The following is a 24,605-nucleotide window of genomic DNA, read 5'->3' on the forward strand; positions in this document are numbered from 1 at the left end:
GCGTGACACATAAGCAATTAGTCATTCGCATCCATCAATGGACTGTGATAGTGCAGCTCCAATTGCAGCTCCTGTTGCATCTGCTGTGACATACGTTTGCACAAGTGGGCTGACATGCGCAAGGACTGGTGAAGATGCCCTTTTCGCCTTTAATGTTTCAAATGCTATTTGCTGTGCGATTGTCCATTCCCATTGAGCATCTTTAAGCAGTAGCTTCTGAAGAGGCTCCACAATCTCTGCGCACTTATGAATAAATTATTTATTTATTTATTTTTATTTAGAGATACAGCACTGAAACAGGCCCTTCGGCCCACCGAGTCTGTGCCGACCAACAACCACCCATTTATACTAACCCTACAGTAATCCCATATGCCCTACCACCTATCTACACTAGGGGCAATTTGTAACAGCCAATTTACCTATCACCTGCAAGTCTTTTGGCGGTGGGAGGAAACCGAAGCACCCGGAGGAAACCCACGCAGACACAGGGAGAACTTGCAAACTCCACACAGACAGTACCCAGAACTGAACCCGGGTCCCTGGAGCTGTGAGGCTGCGGTGCTAACCACTGTGCCACTGTGCCGCCCCAAATTTGTGATAAAAGTTGGTAGTACCAAGGAACAATGCCAATGTTTTCACATTTGATGGTGTTGGAAGTGCATGAAGGGCTTTGACTTTGTCATGTGTAGGCTTTACTCCAGCTGCTGCCAATCTGCACCCTAGAAAGTCAATTTCAGGTGCCGCAAATGTGCATTTGTCCTTGTTTAGCGTCAAATTGTGTTTTGCAAGTCGAGTGAGCACTGCTGATAATCGTTGATCATGTTCAGCTTTGTCCCTTCTGTGGACAATAACGTCCTCAAGTAGGTTTAGCGTCCCCTCAACATCCGTCAAGACTGAAGAAATAGTCTTCTGGAATGTGCTAGATGCTGAACTTAGACCATTGGGCATTCTGCGGTACTGAAACATACCTTCATGAGTAACAAAAGCTGTAAGATATCGGCTTTGTTCTTCTCGAAGTATCTGAAGATAGCTCGTCGAATATCGAGCTTTGTGAAGACTGTGGAGTCATGAAATGCTGCTGGCAGTTCTTGGATTGTAGGAAGTAGATACTTGTCTGGTATGAGTGCATTGACCTTAAGGGAGTCAACAAAGCTTATTCTAAGTTCACCATTTTTTTGTCGTGCAATGACTAGATTTGACATCCATAGCAATGGGTTGATTCTCTCAATGATACATCTGCTTCTAATCGTTTTAGCTCCTGTGACACTGCAGCACGGATTATAAATGGCAACCATCTCAAATTTTGTGTAACAGGATGAATTGATGTGTCAATGAAAGGAGCATGACAGTACCCTTGATCTCCCCAAATCCAGTAAATAAGGAAGGATACTGGCATGTATAATCTGCATCATCAATTCTATTAATGTGTGCTCCGGTGGAGTCTTCAAGTTTGAATCCAAGCCTATCGAAAAGGTTTACCCTCATAAGGCTTCGGCCTTTAGCTACATAGAAAGTGAATCTGTCCAAGGTGACATTTTTGTAGCGTACTGGAACTGTGATCATCCCCGAAACTGGAATGATAAAGTTATCATAAGCTTGAAGAGTGTTGGTCGCAGGAGTGAGAGAGAATTGCGAAAAATACCAATGGTAGAGTTTGTCACTCAGAATAGATACTTTAACGCCAACAGAAGTGACACTGAAATGCCTGCGATCTTGACTGAGCACTCCTTAGAGTGACCTGGTGCTTTACTTTTTGTGATGGGAAATACATGTTGTACCTCACTCTCAGAAAGAGACTCCCCCACCAGTCGAACTGATGAAGTTCTTTTCTTTGACAACCTTCACATCTTTGCAAAATGTTTTCACGCTAGGCATGAGTTACACTTTTTGCCCTCGAGCTGGACATGGCATTGTGACTCAATGAGCATTTCCACAATTTGGGCAGAGTTTTGAAGGTAACTGACCTTGATGGGACACGTTTTGATGAGGCTGCTGAGGTCTCCTTGTCCGTAATCCTTGCACTGAAGCTGGTTGGGCAAGCTGTGTCTGCAACCTTGAGTCTAAAGGTCCATGTGTGTGTTACCTCTTCGAATCTAACATTGCAGATTTGATTTGGACTGCCAAGGTTGTGGCTTTTTCCAAGGTTAAATCATCGTCCTCCATGAGGAGACATTCCCTAATTCATGGGATTGAAGTTTTTTCAATTAATTGGTCATGAATTAGCTCATTGGTTAGTGTGCCAAATTTACCTGCAGCCGCCAATTGCTGCAATGCTGGCATGTATTGTTTAATGGTCTCACCAGGTCCCTGGGATCTCTGGCGGAATGCGTATTGCTCTATCATCGCACTTTTCTTTGGCTTGATGTATTTTTTGAGAGCACTTACTGCCGTATCAAACGTAGACATATCTTCTGTGAGCTAATCAAATATGCACTGGCCTTCTGCTCCGAGACAATGTACAAATATTGCTTTCTTGCACATCACTACTACATCCGGACTGTCCATCCCCATAGCAAGCAAATATGTCTTGAACGCTGAAATCCATTGCTCCCAGGACCTGGGAGGATTTCCCAGCTTTGAAAGAAATGGCTCTGGAGCTGGTAAAGTTAAACATTGCTCAACCATCCTCGTAGCCACTTTTTGTTATGTTTTCACCAGTTTTGCTGGATATTTTATATATCGGATTTATTTCAGAACAATGTAGATATGATGCTAATTCTAAATCAACAACAGGTTTATTCACAGTACTTTAAAATATCTCAGCACTTACAAGATTTCAGTACAATGTCTTTCAGAACACTCTTATGTTTACTGGAACTTTTCAGCACTCTTTTTGTTTCAGTTTCAAACTAGGCTTAAGTAATCAAGCACAGTGAACACTGATCATTGGACAGACTGATACAATCAAACCAAGATGAATCAAACCATTGACCACTACACCATTCACGTACTCTGTCTGGTGGATGGAACAGCTGCGACACCTGTGACTGCCTCAGAGTGAATGAATCATGACAGCTGCCAGGAAACCTCGTGTAACTCTGAAGGAAGTGCTTACGATGGTTGCACACCAGCTACACATTTACAGAGTGGAAACCCTTCCTATTGACGAATGATCCTTGCTGAGATGAGGAAGCTTTGATGGCAACATGTGTGCAGTCAATCTCACCTTGCACCTAAAGGAATTCTTCCATTGAGGCAAAACCAATGGCCTCTGTGTTCTGACTGGCTGCATCTGTGCTGAAGGTGACAAAGTCAGATGTCCTCACAAAAGGTGAATCCATCACCTGCGATATGTGGCTGTGGACTGCTGATTGTGAAACTTCACATAGGTAAGCTGCCAAACCCGAAAACAGCCCGAAGCAAGAAAGTTGAAGATCATTGGTAACTTGACAGCTACTGAAAGAGGATGTCCTCCTGAGCCTTGAGCCATTAGGTCACCCTCCAGGAGTGCACACAATCAGCCACCACTTGCCTAATTAAGTGAAGCCATTGGTGCCACTGCTGCTCCAACATGCTCAGGAAGCTGATCCTCTGCCAGTGTACTCGATTCCACAGGTATCACCTTCTGGCCCTTCCTGTCTTTGACCCACATTTCTGCATCCATGTGCACCTGTGCTGCTAGGGCCGCTGCTCTTCCACACTGCTCCGTCCCATTTTTGAGTAGATGAACCTCATTATCAGAGATAGTGTCAGACACTAGGATCTTAGCCTGCAAATTTTCATTCCGCCTTTATGATGAAGACGTTCTCCAAGACTTTCCCTCTCTGTCTCCAATCCCTTTGATTCTGCTCTGCTTCAAGAATGGCAGGTTAGTGGGTGTGCAAGAGTTTCTGCTCACTGTTTAACCCTGTTATACAAAATTTTAAATGTCTGCCACTTCAATCAAGATCTTCTGCTATGCAGCACCTCATCTGCTTGGATGAGGTGCTGACACAGCATGAGGCCCATGCACCTCTGGTAAAATTTCACTGCATCACATAATTGCCTGTCATGTGCCTCCTTAACTACCTTAATTGCCTGCCCACCATGACTGGGCAGGAAGCCACAACAACCAGAGAAGCCGTCGCCAGTAAAATGGGCAACTGACACGCTGTGCTGCAGTGCAAATTTGCCAGCTCTCCCACCTTCAAACCCGCCTGCACCACTTTGATAAAGTTCCGCCCCTCATGTCTGGGTCAGTTGTAGACTAATTGATTGAGATTTGTTGCCATGATTAGTTAACAACTGTTGTTGTAACAATCAGTAGCAGGATGGTAGAAAGTTTAGATGGGCCTTGATCTTTTTTCATTTAGCAATTCCTATGCCCATCTCTTTAGTCTCTAGACCATTTCTCCCATTAGAGGAATTTTTATGCCCCATAAAGCAATGGTTTTCAAGGGTTTTTGTGTGGGAAATATTCACACAGTCCTGGGGTTCCACTGTGAATACTCAGAGACACATAAATATTTCTTAAAAATCTCTTGGATGTTTCAGATCTCAATTGTGAAAAACAGTGTCAGCTATCAAAAGGATAACAATGCTATCATTGTAGCAAGCACATTTTATATGCACAGTAAATGGCAATAGAAATAGCATAGCGGTAAAGTGTTTGCATTTGTATCGTGCTTTTCATGACCTCAGGACATCCCAAAGCACTTTATAGCAAATTAAATACTTATGAAGTTTTGCCACTGTTGTAATGCAGGAAAAATATGACAGCCAATTTGCGCACAGCAATGTCCCATGAACAGCAATGAGATAAATGAACCACATATGTTTTCATACTGATTTTTATCTCCAAAAGAAAATTAACTGCATGGATATGATCTCCAAATAGGCTACAAGGCTATAGACTGTGGTACTAGGCTATACATTAGCAGATGATCATTGGCTTTTTTTGTCGATATTTGTCCATTAGGTGAATAGCATGAGGCTGTAATTTGAGACAAATATAGAAATGACATATGTAAGGTTATGTAAGAACATAAACAATAGGAGCAGGAGTAGACCATTCAAGCCTGCTCCGCCATCCAATAAGATCATGGCTGAGGTGTTAACCGAAGTGTTTCCGTTAAGTGCAATTGATAATATGTTGGCAACAGACAAAAGAAACACTTTCATGGCCTAATGCATGGTCTGACAATTATCATTTAACAACTAAGGGTTGAATGAACGATTATGTGAGCAAGGAACTTACTGTATATTCTGAGTATCATTACCTACAGAAATGAAAGCACCTTGATAGGAGTTTCATTCAGAGAAAGGGGGAAATCGTTGATGTTGTGGGGATGAACGGCCTTGAGTAATGCACAATGTTCCTTAGAAATATATTGCTCAAATGACTACACTGGCAGTTCTATATAATGCTTTGATTTTTTTGATCTTGTGTTCAATATTGGTAAGAAAAGGAAAAACATTTACTAAACACTTTGGTGTGGTAAAAATACACTTGGTCTTAAACTGCATTGCTACCATTAACAGACAGTAACACATTCCCAGGGTTAGGGTCATGCACTCTAAGAAAGGGAAGCAACCTTATTCACTTAACTACATTATCCCAAAAACTACATTTTTGTAATTACCTTGCTGAAAAATATTGTGTCTTAATTCTCATCTACTTTACATATAAACACAATTTTTTAATGGGCAAAATTGTCAGATTAATTCATGTGTAGAACTCTCACTGTCTGCGTTAGTTGTGGATGCACATCTCATTCCAGGACTTGAGTAGGTATGCCAGGCTGATCACTCCATTCAATACTAATAATGTGCTGTGTTACTTGAGGTACCGACTTTCAGATGAGGTGTTTAACTGAGGCTGGTATACCGATTCAGGTCGATGTAAAAAATCCCAATTCATAGTTCGCGCAAGAGCAGGGATTCTTCCGTCAACCAACTGGTTATTGCTCTGTGGGATCGTGCTGTGTGCAAACTGGCTGTTGCGTTTGCCGACATAACAGCAAGTTACATTTATATCGAATTTTTAACGTAGAAACTGGCCCAACAGCAGTGACTACTTTTCAAGATCAATATTTTGGATGCCAAAAATTATGTGATGTTTTGAGGATGCAATTAGGTGCTTTCCTTCTTTCGCATTAATCCGATTGTTTGCCTTCCATTCTTAGACACTTGCATCTCGTTTTCGCTTATCGGACATATCGGGGTTTAAGAATTCTCGCCGTGGACGGAATCAGCCAGTACTAACATGTCTCAATTTGCAACGTCCCTGTTTTAATCAACAAATATTCAACGAGGTTGCAGAACAGCACTGCTCCCAACAGGAAGATCTTGCCGGTAATCCACTGAAGCCTTATATTAGGCTCAAAACTTTACTAAGCCTGCTTTATTATTTCCTGTAACAATAATTAAGGCTTTAAAGTAAAAGGTTAAGTAGATCCTCTATGCGATTTTTGATTCCTGCGGCTTGAGGAGGGAGTCAGAAGAAGCACCGGCTTGTGGAAGGGAGCTCCCGACAGTGGCTGATCGGACTCACTTAGTGCTAAGGGCTTTGATGGGGCAGCATTTGTAAGGAGCATCCAGGAGGGCTTCTTGAAACAATATGTCCAACTAGGGATGGGGCCGTACTGGACCTGGTATTGGGGAATGAGCCCGGCCAGGTGGTCGAAGTTTCAGTAGGGGAGCATTTCGGGAAGAGTGACCATAATTCCGTAAGTTTTAAGGTACTTGTGGATAAGGATAAGAGTAGTCCTCGGGTGAAGGTACTAAATTGGGGGAAGGCTAATTATAACAATATTAGGCAGGAACTGAAGAATTTAGATTAGGGGCGGCTGTTTGAGGATGAATTAACATCTGACATGTGGGAGTCTTTCAAACGTCAGTTGATTAGAATCCAGGACCAGCATGTTCCTGTGAGGATGAAGGATAAGTTTGGCAAGTTTCGGAAACTTTGGATAACGAGGGATATTGTGAGCCTAGTCAAAAAGAAAAAGGAAACATTCATAAGGGCTAGAAGGCTGGGAACAGACGAAGCCCTTGAGGAATATAAAGACAGTAGGAAGGAACTTAAGCAGGGAGTCAGGAGGGCTAAAAGGGGTCATGAAAAGTCATTAGCAAACAGAATTAAGTAGAATCCCAAGGCTTTTTATACATATATAAAGAGCAAGAGGGTAACCAGGGAAAGGGGTGGCCCACTCAAGGACAGAGAAGGGAATCTATGTGAGGAGCCAGAGGAAATGGGTGAGGTACTAAATGAGTACTTTGCATCAGTATTCACCAAAGAGAAGGACCTGGTGGATGATGAGTCTAGGGAGAGTGTAGATAGTCTGGGTCATGTCGTTATCAAAAAGGAGGAGGTGTTGGGCGTCTTGCAAAGCATTAAGGTAGATAAGTCCCCAGGGCCTGATGGGATTTACCCCAGAATACTGAGGGAGGCAAGGGAAGAAATTGCTGGGGCCTTGACAGAAATCTTTGTATCCTCATTGGCTACAGGTGAGGTCCCAGAGGACTGGAGAATAGCCAATGTTGTTCCTTTGTTTAAGAAGGGTAGCAAGTATAATCCAGGAAATTATAGGCCGGTGAGCCTTACGTCAGTGGTAGGGAAATTATTAGCGAGGATTCTTCGGGACAGGATTTACTCCCATTTGGAAACAAATGAACTTATTAGCGAGAGGCAGCATGGTTTTGTGAAGGGGAGGTCATGTCTCACTAACTTGATTGAGTTTTTTGAGGAAGTGACGAAGATGATTGATGAAGGAAGGGCAGTGGATGTTGTCTATATGGACTTCAGTAAAGCCTTTGACAAGGTCCCTCATGGCAGACTGGTACAAAAGGTGAAGTCATACAGGATCAGAGGTGAGCTGGCAAGATGGATACAGAACTGGTTCGGTCATAGAAGACAGAGGGTAGCAGTGGAAGGGTGCTTTTCTGAATGAAGGGATGTGACTCGTGGTGTTCTGCAGGGATCAGTGCTGGAACCTTTGCTGTTTGTATTATATATAAATGATTTGGAGGAAAATGTATCTGGTCTGATTAGTAAGTTTGTAGATGACACAAAGGTTGGTGGAGTTGTGGATAGTGATGAGGATTGTCAGGATACAGCAGGATATAGATCGGTTGGAGACTTGAGCGGAGAAATAGCAGATGGAGTTTAATCCGGACAAATGTGAGGTAATGCATTTTGGAAGGTCTAATGCAGGTGGGAAGTATACAGTACTTCATCAATGACCTTCCCTCCATCATAAGGTCAGAAGTGGAGATGTTCACTGATGATTGCATAATGTTCAGCACCATTAGTGACTCCTCAGTTAATGAAGCAGCCTGTGACCAGATGCAGCAAGACCTGGTCAGCATCCAGGCTTGGACTGATAAGTGGCAAGTAACATTTCCACCATACAAGTGGCAGGCAATGACCATCTCCAACAAGAGAGATTCTAACCATCTCCCCTTGATGTTCAATGGCATTACATCACAGAATCCCCCACTATCAACAACCTGGGGGTTACCATTGATCAGAAAATGAATTGGACCAGCTACATAAATACCATGGCTACAAGAGCAGGTCAGAGACCAGGCATTCTGCGGCAAGCGACTCAGCTCCTGACTCCCTAAAGCCTGTCAACCATCTACAAGGCACAAGTCAGGAGTGTGATGGAATACTCTCCACTTGCCTGTATGGGTGCAGCTCCAACAACACTCAAGAAACTCGACACCATCCAGGACAAAGCTACACTCTTGATTGGCACCCCATCCACCACCTTCAACATTCATCCCTTCACCGTGCAGACTGGATGGTTTTCCAGCAACTTTTAATAAACCCCGAGTCCGCCAAGTTTTTGAAACGGCTGTTCTCGATGTCAGCAGCTGTCAGCTGTGAAACTGACAGCTCGATATTTTTAAAAGCAGGTCTGACACTGGGAAATTTCTCATCTCCAGTCACAGAGCCCTGGTGAGGATGAGGAACGACCCAGGTACACTTTACATCTACGGGCTGGATGGAAACCTTTGGCGAGCCAGATACTGGCCCGTGGGCCATATGTTGGACAACACTGCATTCTAACATCATTTCGTTCTCCCCATCCCGGTCCTTCTACAAATTCTCCAAACTGTTCCCAGTCCTCAGTTCTCAAACTGATCGTTTATCCCCAACAATCTCCCACCTCAGCCCCCAACCCCAGCGTTTCCAACTCTGAAGGTTACACTAACCCCTCTGCTTTTTTGTATTAATCATATTTGGTGAGGAGAAGCCCCGCCCAGAGCGCCCTGACGAGTCACGTTTCAGAAAATCCCACCAACTCAATTCAACTTTCTTTGACCCAGCCCATTAACCCTGGCCATCCTAGCTTTCCATTTCATATTGAAGCTTCTTCGGCTAGTGATCGGATCGAGCTTTGCAAGCGCGCAGCAAGTAACAGGGGATTCGAACAGAGAAAGAGACTTGTCATCCGTGCCGTTGCCAGCGCTGTTGGATTGGAGCTGCCTTCCCTCTATTTATTCTCCTTTATTTGTGCCGTGTATATGGAGTGCCAGTTTACAACAGCCTCTTCAATCTGTTAATCAGACTCGCTGGTTCCGATTCAGCCGGTGTAGGGAAAAGCCCCATAAGATTCTTCCTCCAAGACTTTTTCTCTGGCCGGAATGGGTTGCTGCACAGGTCGATGTACTTTAATATTCCTCTGCACTTTACAGCTGGTGAGTATAACACTGCCACCCATTGTACTTTTGCTTAGTGTGTGATCATTGTTAAAAAGCGAGCTGGGACATTTGGTGATCCCACGACTGAAGGGATTGAAGAATTTTAGATTTATTAGCAGCAAAAGAAAAGAACTATAACACAAACGATTGTTTTTTTTTAAATCTGCAACATTGCTTATTGAGTACACGGTAGAACCGAGTGTGCCACTTGGGTAATATATTTGATAAGATCCGATGTTTGATGAGTGTTGAGTGTTGGTACACATCATTATCTAACGTAAGGGACAGGACACCTGGTTTCAGATATGTATCTATAGAAACCTAACGCCTTTGTTGGGGTTTCTTTCATTTGGTCTCTTTATCCTACAATCTCTTTGTTGTATCTTAATCGCGGTCTGTTTGCTTGTTGGCGGTGTGGTGTGAAACTGGAGTAAAAATCGTGCTTGTTTTCTGTCCGGTCTTTTACATTTGATGTCGGTGCTTTGAAGGGCGCTGACAGTTCAGTTTGTGTTGCTCTGCTGCGGATCAGCTGTTTTTTTGGATTAAGATCTCTTTTCTGACATTACCTAAACCCATCAATATACTGGCAATGACCAGTAAACTGTTGGCCTCAAACCTCACATCAACATCATGAAGACAAATATAGGGAGCTATTCATTTCCCAGCCTCTACTCGTTTCTGACATGAGGCGACCGGGAGTCGCAAAAGTGGTCGGGGAACCTAATGTTGGGAACCCGCGGTCTCTAGATAATTTCACTGGGCATAAATGATGGTTCTTTGAGTATACAATAATTAAAGAAGGCGGATGCAGCCTGAAATGAAATTATCTTTTCAACATATGATTTGTTGCGAAAATCGGTTTAGATCTTTTTTTTGTGTGTGTGTGTGTGTGTGTGTTTAAATCGCACCCTGCAAGCTGTACTGTGAATTCCAGTAATATATTTTTATATATCATGCTTGGTAATTTTCGGAGTGTTACATCGTTGAAGCAGGAAGTGCACCCAGCAACATAGTAACAGAGCGAATGTTTGTTCTGTGCAGAAAGGACAGGTCTTCGGAAACCAAGAATTAAAATGGGATAATTGTTGGCTAAATAATGTGTTAGATGCAGCAAGCTTGCCATCCTATTGATTTTTTAAATAGAGGAAGCATCTGGCTATTCGTGAATAAAATGAAATAGGACTGGATGGATAATGCAGCTGACAAAGGCAGCGATTGCCGAATGCCTGCTGGTGTGAGCACAGAAAGCAGGTGCAGTGTAGCCCTGCTAATGTATTTTGCACCTGGGATGTTCAGAGCAAAAGTGCCTAATGATTTTTTTTTCAGCGTTTGCACCATAGCAACCCGACGCTCAGATCATATTCGTTTGAATAAATGGAAAAATATGATATCCTTTACATTAGAAATTGCTTACTTTAAGAATTCGGAGCTGAATCCTGGACCCTATTTTGTTGGGTTATCTCTGTGATACAGGCTTCCAATGATTTTATGAGCTGAGAAGTGAACCGTTTCTAGACCGAACTGCCTCAAGCCCAGTTATTAATTGATTCTAATAGGTTTTCAGCACAATGGTATAATGACTATGCGTGCAGCTGTATAGAGGGATCAACTCAGCAATAACGTGTGAAATTATAGGATTGGTTCGTATTATTGGGATGGTATACAGGACTGAAAAGCCGACTTTCCTCTACCTAAGCCGCTTGTTAAAATATAAATACATTGGCTCTACAGCATCATCCTTTTTCAACAGATTCCATGACTAAACGCTTAATTTTTTGTTCTTTTCTCATTCCTCCCACCCCCTGTAATTTCTTCCATGGTCTTCTGAAGTTATAGACTCGTGCTTGGGTAAGGGTCTGTAGACACCAACAGCCAACCTATACTTCAAACAAGTGAACGTTCTTTGCATATAGCAGTCTACCCATTATGGGGAATATTACAACTGAGCCCATTCTGTCCTCACACAGTTTCCAGCAGGGAATCATGAATTGTAATCCTGAGTAGGAAGCATGGCTCGTATTTTCTCCTCCTTATCTCAGAAGTACTTTGTAACCAATTGTTTCCCATTATTATCTGGGCTGAGATTAGCTAACACAGCACAGACCAGAGGTGAACCTGATTTTTCTGATCAATGTGGCTCAGTATCACATCATGTTCCTGTATTACTGCACTGATCAATTTAGGAACCTCTGTATTTTGTTTTAAATTGATAGGTTTCTAAATTCTGTACATTTTATCATTCATTTTATTTCTAACCAAATTTGTCATTGGTATATTTATTCCTGTAGTGATTTTAAAGCTTTTATTTTCCATTTTTTTGTCACTGTCATGGACAGCTGTATTGGTGGCTGAATGACAGTGAGCTGATGTTTACTCTGGGCATGAGTCTTCTCCCATTCTATCTACCTCATCTCAGCCTTTCAGCATATCTTTCTATCCCTTTTTCTCTCATGTACTTGTCTAGTTTCTTTTTGAAAGTATCTAAGCTATTTGCCTGAACCACATCTTGTAGTAGTGAGTTCCATATTCTAATCACTCACTTGAATAAAGAAATTTCTCCTTTTTTCCCCATTGGATTTACTAGTAAATATCTTGTATGCTTGGACTCCTATTTTTGGATTCTCCCATAAATGGAAACATTCTGTCTGCATCAACCCTGTCCAACTCATTCAGAATTTTAAAATCCTCCATCAAATTATCTTTAAGTCTTCTCTTTTCTAAAGAAAAATTCCCCTACTTATTCAACCCTTCCTGATAGCTGCAATCTCTCAGTTATGGTCCCATACTTGTAAATCTTTTTTTCACTTTTCCAAGTACTTATACGTTCTTTTTATTGTAAGGAGATCAGATGTGTGCACAGTAGTGTAAGTGCAACCTGACAGGGATCCTATACAAGTTTAACATAACTTCATTACTTCTGAATTTTATACCCTTAGAATAAATCCCAGTGTTTTGTTAACATTTTAAATTGTTTTGCTGCCCCACGATGCTGCTTTTAATGATTTGTTCACCTGTATCCCTAGATCCCTCTGTTCTTCTACCCCATTCAGTTTTTTTAATTTTTTAATGTGTAGGCGATTTTTTTATTTTTCCTACCAAAGTAAATCACCTCACACTTATCTATGTTAAAGTTCATTTACCACCTAACTGTCCAGTCTGCAAGTTTTCCAATCTCTTCTTGTGTGTCAGCTGTGGCTCACTTGATAGCATGCTTGTACCTGAATCAAAGGTTGTTGTTCATGTCCCACTTCATGACTTGAGCACAAAAATCTTGGTTGACTGCCCAGTGCAGTAGTAAGGGAATACTGCATACCAGAGGTACCATCGTTCAAATGAGATATTAAACTCAAACCCTGTCTCCTCTCTAAGGTGGATGTAAATGATCCCACAAGAAGACCAGGGGACTTATACTTATCTCCTGGTCAATATTTATCCTTTAATTGACATAGAGTGGCACAGTGGCACAGTGGTTAGCACTGCAGCCTCACAGCTCCAGTGAACCAGGTTCAATTCTAGGTACTGCCTGTGCAGAGTTTGCATGTTCTCCCTGTGACCACGTGGGTTTCCACTGGGTGCTCTGGTTTCCTCCCACAGCCAAAGACTTGCAGGTTGATAGGTACATTGGCTATTGTAAATTGCCCCTAGTGGTGGAAGGAGAGTTGAGGGAGGGTGGGGATGTGGTAGGGAATATAGGATTAATGTATGATTTGTATAAATGGGTGGTTGATGGTTGGCACAGACTCGGTGGGCCGAAGGGCCTGTTTCTGTGTTGTTTCTCTCTATGACTCTAACAGCAGGGAAAACAGATTATCTCATCATTACCACATTGCTGTTTGTGGGAGTTTGAATTGACTGCCATGTTTCTCATATTACAACAGTGACTACACTTCAAAAGTGTTTCATTGGCTGTAAAGTGCTTTGAGACATCCCTGGTTGTGAAAGGTGCTATATAAATGCAAGTCTTTCTTGTATTGTGTTGCATTCTTCTTGTTATCTATACCCGCTGCTGCAGCCTCGCCCCCCCAGCCCACCTCGGGGTTGGTATCATTTACAAATTTTGATAGTGGTTCCTAAGTCCATATCATTCATCTAAAATATGAATAACAGTGGTCCCAGTATTGATCCTTGTGGAACACTGCTTTCTACTTTCCTCCAATCTGAATAACTACTCTTCACCTTTACTCTCTGCTTTCTATTTTTTAGCCAATTTGCTATTCATTCAGTCATGTGCCCCTGATGCCACATTCCCTAACCATTGTCATGAGCTGACCATGTGGTACCTTATTGAAGGCCTTTTGAAAATCAAGGTATATGACATCCTATATTACCTTGGTCTACTCTTCCTGTTAACTCTTCAAAGAATTATATGAGGCTAGTTATGCATGACTCAGTCTTTTGGAATCCCAAATTAGTGCCTTTCTTGTCCTCAGGAAATTTCTAAGTGCTTCATCGTCGATGAAGTACTTTTGAAATGTAAGCACTGTTCAAATGTAAGGAAACAAAGCAGAGATTGAGAACTGGGCCCAATTGATGATACTGGTGAGAATTCAGCCAACCAAACTGCAGTGGAGTGTTGAGAATTGAGTGTTGAGTATATTAGAAGGATATCAGGAGAAAGAATGTGAGTCTCGTGGAACAAAATGATTCTTGTGAGGTCTGGATGGAACTAGGGGAAACTATACTACTTTAGGGGCAAAACTTTAAGAGATGAGGGTGGGCTGATAGTAGGCAGAGAGGACACCACAAGTTTGTCCTTTTTAAAGGGAGGGAGTTCTGACAAAATGTCATCGACCTGACATGTTAACCCTATTTCTCTCTCCACAGAAGTTACCTGACTTGCTGTGTATTTCCAGCGTTCTGTATTTTTATTTATGTATTAGGAAGGAGTTCATTTAGGGATGAAAGTGTGGTTGTGAAATTCCTTCATGCCTAGGATATACAAGTACTGGTCAAGCATAGAGGTGCTGTGAGAGGGAGAAAGATAGTGCACTCTCACTCTGATGTAAACTGCTATTATAAACCATTAACATATTAACGGACTGATGCATACAGTGTACTGGGAAACTAAGAAAATGCAAGTTAAACTGAAAGACTATATTTCATCCTTCAATAAGGTTGCTACTTTCAGTCCCTGAAACAGGACAGCCAGAGTCCATTATTCCTGTTTGACCTTAGTGTGAATAAAGGTTTATAGCACTGATGGCACATTCTTTTGTGGGTTCTGGTAATGAATTTGACAGATTAACCATTCTGGATCTGTTCTAATCTACTTAGAAGTGTCATAACAATCTGTCCAATGTCCAGTGTATGCAATTTTTATGTGCACAGTACTTCAAAAAATGAAAGAAAGTGGAGGTCTTTCTTTGGAAAACATTGAATGTGATATGAAGAATCTTATTTCTGTGCAGTTTCTTGAGCACAGAAATGAAGCTTGGATTAATGACAGAGTCTGTGTAAGAATGCTTATAATTGCTTATAATAGGTTTGTAGTTCACTGTGAAGTTGTTGCTTGTGAGCTGCATAGTTGCATTAAGGAGTCCCTAATTAGTTTTTGAATACAACCAATCAGAATGCAAATATTCTCATTGATTTTGGTTAAATTATAAAGTATATTTTTTCCATTATCAAGGCATTATTTAAAGATTAATGCTAGTTGTCTCAGGCAGTTAGCCTGCTAATCAGTCTGTAGAATTTCCCCACAGAAAAGATCTTCCATTATGATTGTGATAATGATGCAACAGTATTTTGTGATAATGGGGCAATGAAAGAAAGTTACTGGCATAGTGGCTTTATGGTACTACTGTTGTTGATTAGGACACTGCTATCTGCTACTTGAACAGTGCATCTTTGATGGGTAAATGCCACAGCCGGCAGTTAATGTGTGCCACAACTCTTGTACATAATGTATATTTGAGTATGGAGAGTGAGTGAGAGACTTCATAGCAGCAGAGTCAGTACTGTGCCATAGAAATTAAATATACAGTAATGTATACAAGTCTTATCAATTAGAGGTCTCTTCAGATACAATATTTTTATATTTTCTCCATTTGTTTCCCTTCCTGTCTGGAAGGCAAAAATTCTTCATAGGGTAGGGTTCCACATGTGGGGCTGGATTTTGTGCTGGAGGCGGAGGTCCCGGCACTGGGTCGAAAAGGTGGGGGCACCCCTGCCACAGCCTTTTCGTGCCCCCCATGCACCACCACCCCCCCCACCGCCGCCCCCGGAGCGATTCTCCGGTCTTTTTAAATCAACGTTTCAGGAGCCGGGATCCCTGTCCCTTTAAAGATGGGGAGCCAGCCTCCAAGAGCTGCTGGCCAATCAGAGGGCCGGCAGCTCAGCAGTATGCGCAGTGCCACCGGGAACAGTGACCACTGCTGGTGTTGCAGAGGTCTTGGACCCAGGCCCAGCACTGGAACGCCAGACCCAAGGTGAGTGAGGCGGGGTTGCCAGGGCTAGTCCAGAAGTCCCCGGTGGGGTGGGGAGGTGATCGTGTACTCCAGGGGGAGGCGGGTCCCTGGGGGTAAACAGGTTCATAGCGGGGATCCTCTGTAGGCCACAGATTGCCCACAGAGGAGGGAATCCCACCCAAGCCTGCAGGGAGTGCGCCTCGTGTTACAAGGTGCCCTCCCCATGCTGCAGAGGCTCCCCCGCCACTGGTAAGATCCTAGCGGTGGCGGAAAGAGGCCCTTAATTGACTGTTAAGCCTCAATTGGCCTCTGGGCGGGAAGGCAATCGTTGGCCTATCCCAACCCTGAGAAGATCGCTTGGCAGCGGGGCGGTGGTGGGGACGCGACGTTCCCTCCCACCCCCCTCCCCCCCCCACCACCACCTGTTCTGGTACTCCGTTCCCCCTCTGCCTCCGATCCTGCCTCAGGGGGCCAAATCTCCAGGACCTTGCTTAAATAGTCATTCATTCATGTGCGAACTTAGATTATGAGTATCAGCAGACTAATTGACCATCGGCCATCATAGTCATTGCCAATCCTGTCCTCACCTAATGCCACACATGTACTTTCCAGCAAAAGTCACTGGATAATGATCAAGAGCAGGATCTCTGGCTGATTCCTTCCTCTCCAGCTCCAGGGCACTGAGATCTTTTGCAGCATTATGTCTGCTCTTTCATGCGACTGTAAAAGAACTTACCCTCACTATTGTGAAGAAGAGCAGAGGAGTTGTCTCTGGCATCCTGGCCAATATTTATGCCTCAGTTCGCATCACAAAAAACAGGTTATCTGGTCATTATCATTTTGTGGGACCTTGCTGTGTGCAAATTGGCTGCTGTGTTTCCCTACATTGTAATAATGGCTACACTTCAGAAAATAACTTGATTGGCTGTAAAGTACTTTGGGACATCCTGAGGTCATGAAAGGTGCTATATAAATGCAAGTTTCTTCTCAACTTTCCATTGTCTGGCTGAGATAAGTGTACTCACTGTAGACTAAGGATCAAACTTGAGACTATCCCAGTCTGCATGGATCAGCTGCACACTGGTAGTGCATTTACCAATCTTCATATTTTTCCAGTAAAAGTGCCATGCTGCATACAAATTATTCTGATATATCAGTCAGTGTTTCAGAATTGTTAATCCTAAAGTAATGTGGAGCCATACTTTTTAAGGATATTATCTTGTGATAAAATCATAACTCCCAGCAGTTTAGCAGTTCCAAATGTTTTTTCATGTGTTTGAGATGCTAATATTTGGATCCCCTGCTTCTTTAGCCTCTGTTGATATTGAGAAAGAAATCAAGAGAAGCAGCCAATACAGTCCCATAAACAGTTGGTGCTGCTTGAAATCATTAAATATCGAAGCCAATCTAATCTTAGTGAATTTCACTACAGTGCAGGGTCTGGTAGAAACAACAGCGACAATGGCCAGTTAATGATGTCTACTGCTTAATTACCAATATGGATCAACTGCTTTGGATGGTTTATGACCTGAATGTTGGATTGTTATACATGCCTATATCTGGGAAACATTTGGGGTGAATTGTACACTTCAAAGATGTGCTTACAATTTGATTACCTTGAAGTCCATTGTTACCCTTTTCCGGAAGCACTTAAGTAGTACTATGAAAAAAATGTTCAAATATCAGTAGCATGATCATATTGGAATTTATTTCACTTATTGAGAGTTTACAGTATTGATATGAAACATTCTATTAGTTCAAAAAATTATTCTTATTTTATTGTAAAATATTCAGTGACTATAAAAATATGATTGCGTACAACAGATAAAAAAGTACACTACTAACAAAGGTTAAGATCTCACTTTTACTTCCAAAGGCTGAACTATAGTGCTTCTTAGTTCAGTCCAGTTCATGCTTTATTTCTAGTGTTAAGGTGTGGTGGTGGTGGTTGATATGTAAACAAAAGTTATCTTCCCTCCCTTACAGCTGGTAAATTTGAATGAAATCCATGGTATTAGAAAGTGATTATTTCTAAATGATGAAAATTTTGAGTGTAAGTGGTGCGCTCTTTTAGCCTTTGCCTTTCAGAGTTACTAGAGGCTGAAAAACAGTCTCTGGAATCATTCAATCCCTCCAAAGACAAGCATAATCGAAGGCAGCTAATATGAAGAAAGAATTAAACAAGGGAGTCTGCTAAGCTGGTACCCTTTAGCTTGAAAGCGTCATGGTTCATATTGTCCAGATGGGGATTTTCTCAGGGGAAGACTCTTTCTTTCACATAGTGGATCAAGTGTAAGCTTAAAGTGCCTGTGTGATGTGAGGCTCAGGTTGTATTTTAATCATGTGAACAGCACGTATGTATAGTTAGTTAGGCAGCATTTATAATATTATAAAAAGTACTCTTCATTTATGAAAAACAGAACCTGTTTTGCATTTTTATTAATAGAATTAGGAAAGCAGGCTTATCTCCTTTGTCATTGTACTATATACTTTCTTGCACCCCAAGCGCTCAGATTGGAGAAATCTGAATGCAGAGACCTTATTGTGCCAGCTGACTCAACAAATCCTCTCTGTGCTTAGAGTGTCCCAGAAGTTTAAATGTAAAATAAGTATCTTTGTACCGAACAAATGCTATTAGAATAATCGTCAGAGGAAAACATGCTTTTCATTCACATTATACTTGGAGAACAACTTTTGTAGATGCAGGAGTTTTTCTTTACCTTTTACTCTTATAAAACATTTGTAAACCCTAACCTTTTCATTCCAGTAAATAGCACTATCTACATAGTTTACAGAAATAAAGCTTAGCATAAATAAAAACACCCAGGATATTTCATACAGATCAGTGGGATATATGTTTAATTTGCTGATTTCTCAATCCCAAGCAGCTGCAGAAAGCAGAACGCTGAGCATGTAAAGAAAATACACCATGCAAGCTACAACACTGATGTCAACTTGAATATGTTTCAGTGTTGATCAGATGACAGTCAGTATCTGCGCCTTCAGATGCTCATTTGGTACCTGCACTGTCTCATGTGGTACTGAGCTTTGTAGATCAGGAAGCTCCCAGATTCAGTCTCTAATCTGTGTTGAATGAATTAATCTTTGGTGGGATTTTAATTGACTACAGCTTCAAAGGACAAAATTATCCAGGGCTGTTACTCCTGATTACTAGCCAGTGACTCCTGGTGGAAAGTGCACATGTGTGGACATAGGGTGAGGACAGGACTGGACTTTACCAAAATATTCCCCATCCAATGGTTGAGTTGTTTGCTGACAGTCACTGTCCACATTCATATCTAAATAATGGCTATTTTAAGTAAGGTACTGAAGAGCTCCTAACATTTGCAGAACTGCACCCCAGCATTTGTTAATGCCTTCAGGAAATAAAAGAAAAAGACCAAAAATTATGCAAAACAAAAATGACATGGATGACAGTAACATTCTTAATTGAAATCAAAATTAGAACAAGAATAGAATGTTTTGGTTTCTTTCAAGAATCACCAACAAGAACCATTACAAGTTTGACATAATTCTTAAAGTCTGTTATTTAGCAGCATTTCAGATTTTTAATTTTTATCTTGTCCCATTTTAATATGTAAGTTCCCTCTTGTTAAGCTTATTTCTACCACACAGTATAGGAGAGAATTTCTGCTATACATATACCATTTCCATTCTTCACAACCACATTTATTATTTTGTTGCACGCAGAGAAAACTGTCCCACCATATTGACTGGCTGGCAATGCAAGGACGTTACCAGACTTGACTATTCCAATGAATGGGATGTGCCTAAACTGGCCCTTTGTGCCCATCTTCCTTCATCTCTATCCATGCCAACTTACGTTGGCTCTCGGTCACCCAATGCCTCCAACCTAAAATTCTTATCCTTGTGTTTAAATTCCTTCATGGCCTCACACTTCCCTTTCTCTGAAATATCCTTCAGCCTACAACCTTCCATTCCAACTCTCCATTCTTCTAACTCCTGCCTTTTGTGCACATACTCTCCCTTTGCTCCACTGTTGGTGGATGCGCCTTCAGCCATTTTGTCAATGCACTCTGGACTTTTCCTGACTAAGCCCATCCACCTCTCCACCTCACTGTTCTCTTTTAGGGCTATCCTTAAAATCCACCTAGTTCAACAAATTTGTGGTTACTCCTCCCTGGTCCAGTTTTCTACGTTAAAGTTGCTTATATAAATGCAAATTGTTGTGGTATTGTTGTTATCAAACCTCTGGCAATGCAGTCTTGATTCTAAGGGGAGGACAAAAGCAGGCTGGAGAAATTACCCCTGGAAACTTTGAAATTCCAATCTGGGCCACAGTGTTGTGCAGAGAGATCACTGGAGCTGGATATTGGGGTGAGTGGGCAAGTCTTTTCCACTCCCTTTACATTAAGGGGGCATATCTGGGGGACTTCATGGGCTACTTTAGGAATTCCAATCAATTCACCCTTATAAAACCTCAGCTAAGAGTTGATGCAAATTTAATTGAAATTCTTGGGAAGATTCAAGAAAGTTCCTAGCCAAAAGTCTATTTCCCTTATTTACAGCACTTATAGCATAGTTGGGAACTGAGGTTGCAAATGCTGTCAAATTTCTCTTGCCAATATTGGGAACCTCTAGCAGAGTAGTTATGTGTCACTTCAACTCTCAACAGCAGATTGGGGTGAATACTACAGGTTCACCCTTACAGCTGCAGACAACCTGTCTGGACCTTGCCCTCAGAATTTAGGTCGGCGTCTGCAGCTTTTCATTCAGGCACAGTGTGGTAAGCTCCACCACACTTGTACTGGTGGACTTGACCTAAAGGAATTGTGGCCCCTGTCATTTTTTCCTCCTTTCTTCCTTGTGGAGATGCATTTGACTTTTACTGAGCTTATTACCTAACAGGCTGGGAACTTGATCAAGTGGGAATCAGGAATCTGCGCTTATATCCATTTCACAACATGTTGATATCCTACCATGCTACATTTGTTGATATATAAATGTGAAGATGTATGTGCTCTGTGAGATGTTTCAGTGTTAAGTAAATGTATAGAGCAGGGTAGTCCAACATACAGCCCGCGGGCCAGGATCTGGCCCGCTAAAGGTTTCCATCCGGCCCGTGGGTGTAAACTGTACCGGGGCCGTTCCTCATCCTCGCCAGGGCTCTGTGAATGGAGATGGGCAATTTCCCTTTGTCTTCTTCTTGCAGATCAGCCTTTTTAAGAACATTGCGCTGTCAGTTTCACAGCTGAGAGCTGCTGAAGTAGGAACGCACTTCCCAGCTTTGACAGATTCGGGGTTTGCGAACTTTTTTTAAAAACCTGCCAGAAAAGCCCAAATCTGTCTGTTGTTGGGAAGCACGTTCCTGCTTCAGCAGCTGTCAGCTGTGCAATTCAGCACAATGTTTTTAAACAAACTGACCAACCGCAAAGCTGCTGTGCTGAGCGCTCCCACTCAGTGCAACTGTCAAAGAGAGAGAGGGAGGGAGACAGAGAGAGAGAGAGAGAGGGGGATACAAAAAGAGAGAGGGGAACAGAAAGCGGGGGGTAACAAAGAGAGAGAGGGGGACATGGAGAGAGAGGGGGGAAACAGAGAGAGAGAGGGGGACATGGTGAGAAAGGGGGGAAACAGAGAGAGGGGAAATAGAGAGAGGGGAAAACAGAGACAGCGGGAACAGAGGGGGCAGAGGGAGGGGGGACAGAGAGAGGGGGAACAGAGAGGGGGAATGGGAGAGAACATAGAGAGCGAGGATGATACAGAGACGGGGGAGCAACACAGAGAGGGGAGAAACACAGGAAGAGAGAGAGAAAGAGACAGAGAGAGAGGTCAGGATTATTCCTGACAGATGGATATCTATCCAGAATACTCTGCATCACTACATCAAGTGTGCAGGCCGAGCAAAAATCGTAATGTGACCCTCCGCTCGAAATAGTTGGACAACCCTGGTATGGAGGATAATGAATGGGTTATGAAAAATAAACCATCAAATGACATCAGAGAATATAACTCACAGAAGAACCGTGTCAATGCATCAATCGGCCAAATCTATGAGAAAACAGGTCAGTTCTTCCTGGAGTGGCCTGCTTTTCCATATTCGCACAAACCAGAAGACAGTACTAAAGGAGCATTACTGGCATGGATGCCAGTAAATTAGTTGATATTATGATCCCATTACAATCTGCAAAATGTTGATAAATACAACTGTGTACATATATATTTTCTATGTATATAATATGACGTGAATATATGCTGTACATGATTTCTGCTTTATTCCTGTCTTTACTGTTGTATAGAAATTGTTCCAGGACCCTTTGACTTTCTACATTGATTCTTAGAGGTCATATTCCAGTGGAGGCAGTGAGTCCAAATATACAGTGGTTAGCACCGCAACCTCACAGCTCCAGCGACCAGGGTTCGGTTCTGGGTACTGTCTGTGCAGAGTTTGCAAGTTCTCCCTATGACTGCGTGGGCTTCCGCCGGGTGCTCCAGTTTCCTCCCACAGCCAAAGACTTGCAGGTTGATAGGTAAATTGGCCATTGTAAATTGCCCCTAGTATAGGTAGGTGGTAGGAGAATTGAGGGAAGGTGGGGATGTGGTAGGGAATATGGGATTAATGTAGGATTAGTATAAATGGGTGGTTGATGGTCAGCACAGAATCGGTGGGCCGAAGGGTCTGTTTCAGTGCTCTATCTTTCTATGACTCTATGACTCTATGACAGCCAACAATATCTAATACTCCTGTTACTAACTAGGACTGCTTTCATGAATAAGATCTTCCTAAACCTCTAGGTCTATGAATGTCAAACAGGGCAAACCAGTGAATAATAACATGCACAAATAGGACTGAATTGCTGCGTTTTGATAGCTGAATTGTTGGGCTCAGATATTACATGTTGCTTGTGAGCTGAAATTTGGACACTGTTGGCTAAGGATCTGACTCTTAGCAGTTCCTACTGTTCAGTACCCTGAGCCCACTTGCCAGGCAGCATGTGACCCTGTAATAGATGAGGCAGATGCAATTGATTCCAGTTAGCAGCAAGTTCAATTTGTTAAGCAAAATGTGCTCAATTTATTATCCACCATAAGTAATTAATCCCAGATTGGATACACAATGATACATTGTTTCTCAGCCACTAAGAGGAAAACCCATGAAGTACAGCTCAAAAACTACAAAATTATTTTGTAGTTAACGATTAGATATTTCACTCAGATGATGCAACTCAAGTGAGCAGTTGACAGGATGCCTACTACGCTCATTGGAGATACCAGCAGGACGGCTGAACCATTTTCATGTAGGGTGTCAATTTAATTTGGTTAGTGAACCGGCAGCACTGAACAGTGCTGAGAAGCAACTAGCTGATCAGAGGTGTCAGGCGTTGGGGGGTTGGGGTGGCAGGGGTGTGGTGAGTAGGTGGAGAATGAGAGGGGTGGGTAGGGGGGAAGCGAGCATACAATCCAGCACCTCCTCCAAGAGCTAAGTCAGAAATAAACTTTTAAAGGGAGTGGAGGCAATCGTGGGAATGGATCCACTAATTGACTGGCAGTAGGTGGAAAGATATATGTACTATTCATGTTCCTCCTGGCTCCACAGATATCAATGCTACAGGTTTGTTTTTGAGCACATGACCTCCACCCAGTGGTACTTCAAATTTGCATCATGATCACACAAATGGCATAGAACCCTGATTTAAATATTTTAATAAGCCTCCTGCATGATTTGGTAAGGAACACTGGTGCCCATTTTGCAGCCTACTCAAAAATCGAGTCAGATGTGCCTTGGACAGCATATGGATGGTAGTTTTTGCAGCATTTTCATCTGCCTACTGCTCCATCTTTCAGTGTAATCAGGATGGTTGTCAGGTGAAAATCAACCTCATAATCTACACATTGATTAGAACAAAATCAGGACTATCATGTTATTGAAATATTAAATTGGAACAATATCTGTTCAATGCATGTTTTATCTGCATTGAACATGTTCCAGTTACATAAACTGAACAGAGATGTGAAATTCTTGGATAAAGCATTTCTGTGTCATGCACACACACACTTGGAAATAAAAAGGATATGTTAGACACAGTATTCAATTTGTTGGAATTATTGCTCTTTAATAGTTACATAGATAGCAACACAGTACAGAAAGAATATAATTAGGAATAAAAATGTTACTTATGTCTGGAGGCATACGTTAATGAGGAGGCAAGTTAAAGGTGACACGATTTATTACTTGCTGCAGTGCTTTACATTTAGATCCCTGCAGGGTGGTCAAATTTAAAAATTTAGGTATTTAATCAGGCACACAACTCTTATTTTCAATTTGCCTTCATGAAGCACATGGATAAAAACTGAAGCTGATTGATGGTTTTTTATGTTAGCAGACACAATCAGACTTTTAATTGTGTAAGGGTGAAGTGTCATTCAGGCATCAGCAATTTTTATATCAGTGTTAATGCGAATATGGAATTACAGAAACACATTAAAATATAATTTAATGAGTTCTTTTCTGTTGTCTGATGCAACATAAATGAGATGCATGGAGTCTAGTTGGTTGAAGATCTCAAATAGGTTTATTAAACAGCTAAT

The 24,605-nt window shown here is 42.1% G+C and overlaps 1 protein-coding gene across 2 annotated transcripts in view; it reads left to right on the forward strand.

Moving 5' to 3' along the window:
* The first annotated feature begins 9,324 nt into the window (after window positions 1-9,324).
* Window positions 9,325-24,605, forward strand: part of LOC137369591 (sodium/potassium-transporting ATPase subunit beta-1-interacting protein 3) — a 693,785-nt gene continuing 678,504 nt past the window's right edge. For both annotated transcript variants that reach the window (XM_068030897.1, XM_068030898.1), the window contains exon 1: window positions 9,325-9,627. In XM_068030897.1, the coding sequence (XP_067886998.1) occupies window positions 9,574-9,627 (54 nt within the window). In that variant the 5' untranslated portion in view covers window positions 9,325-9,573. The remainder of the gene's footprint in view (window positions 9,628-24,605) is intronic.

Source organism: Heterodontus francisci, chromosome 5 (genome assembly GCF_036365525.1).
Source record: "Heterodontus francisci isolate sHetFra1 chromosome 5, sHetFra1.hap1, whole genome shotgun sequence".
Taxonomy (NCBI): Eukaryota; Metazoa; Chordata; class Chondrichthyes; order Heterodontiformes; family Heterodontidae; genus Heterodontus; species Heterodontus francisci.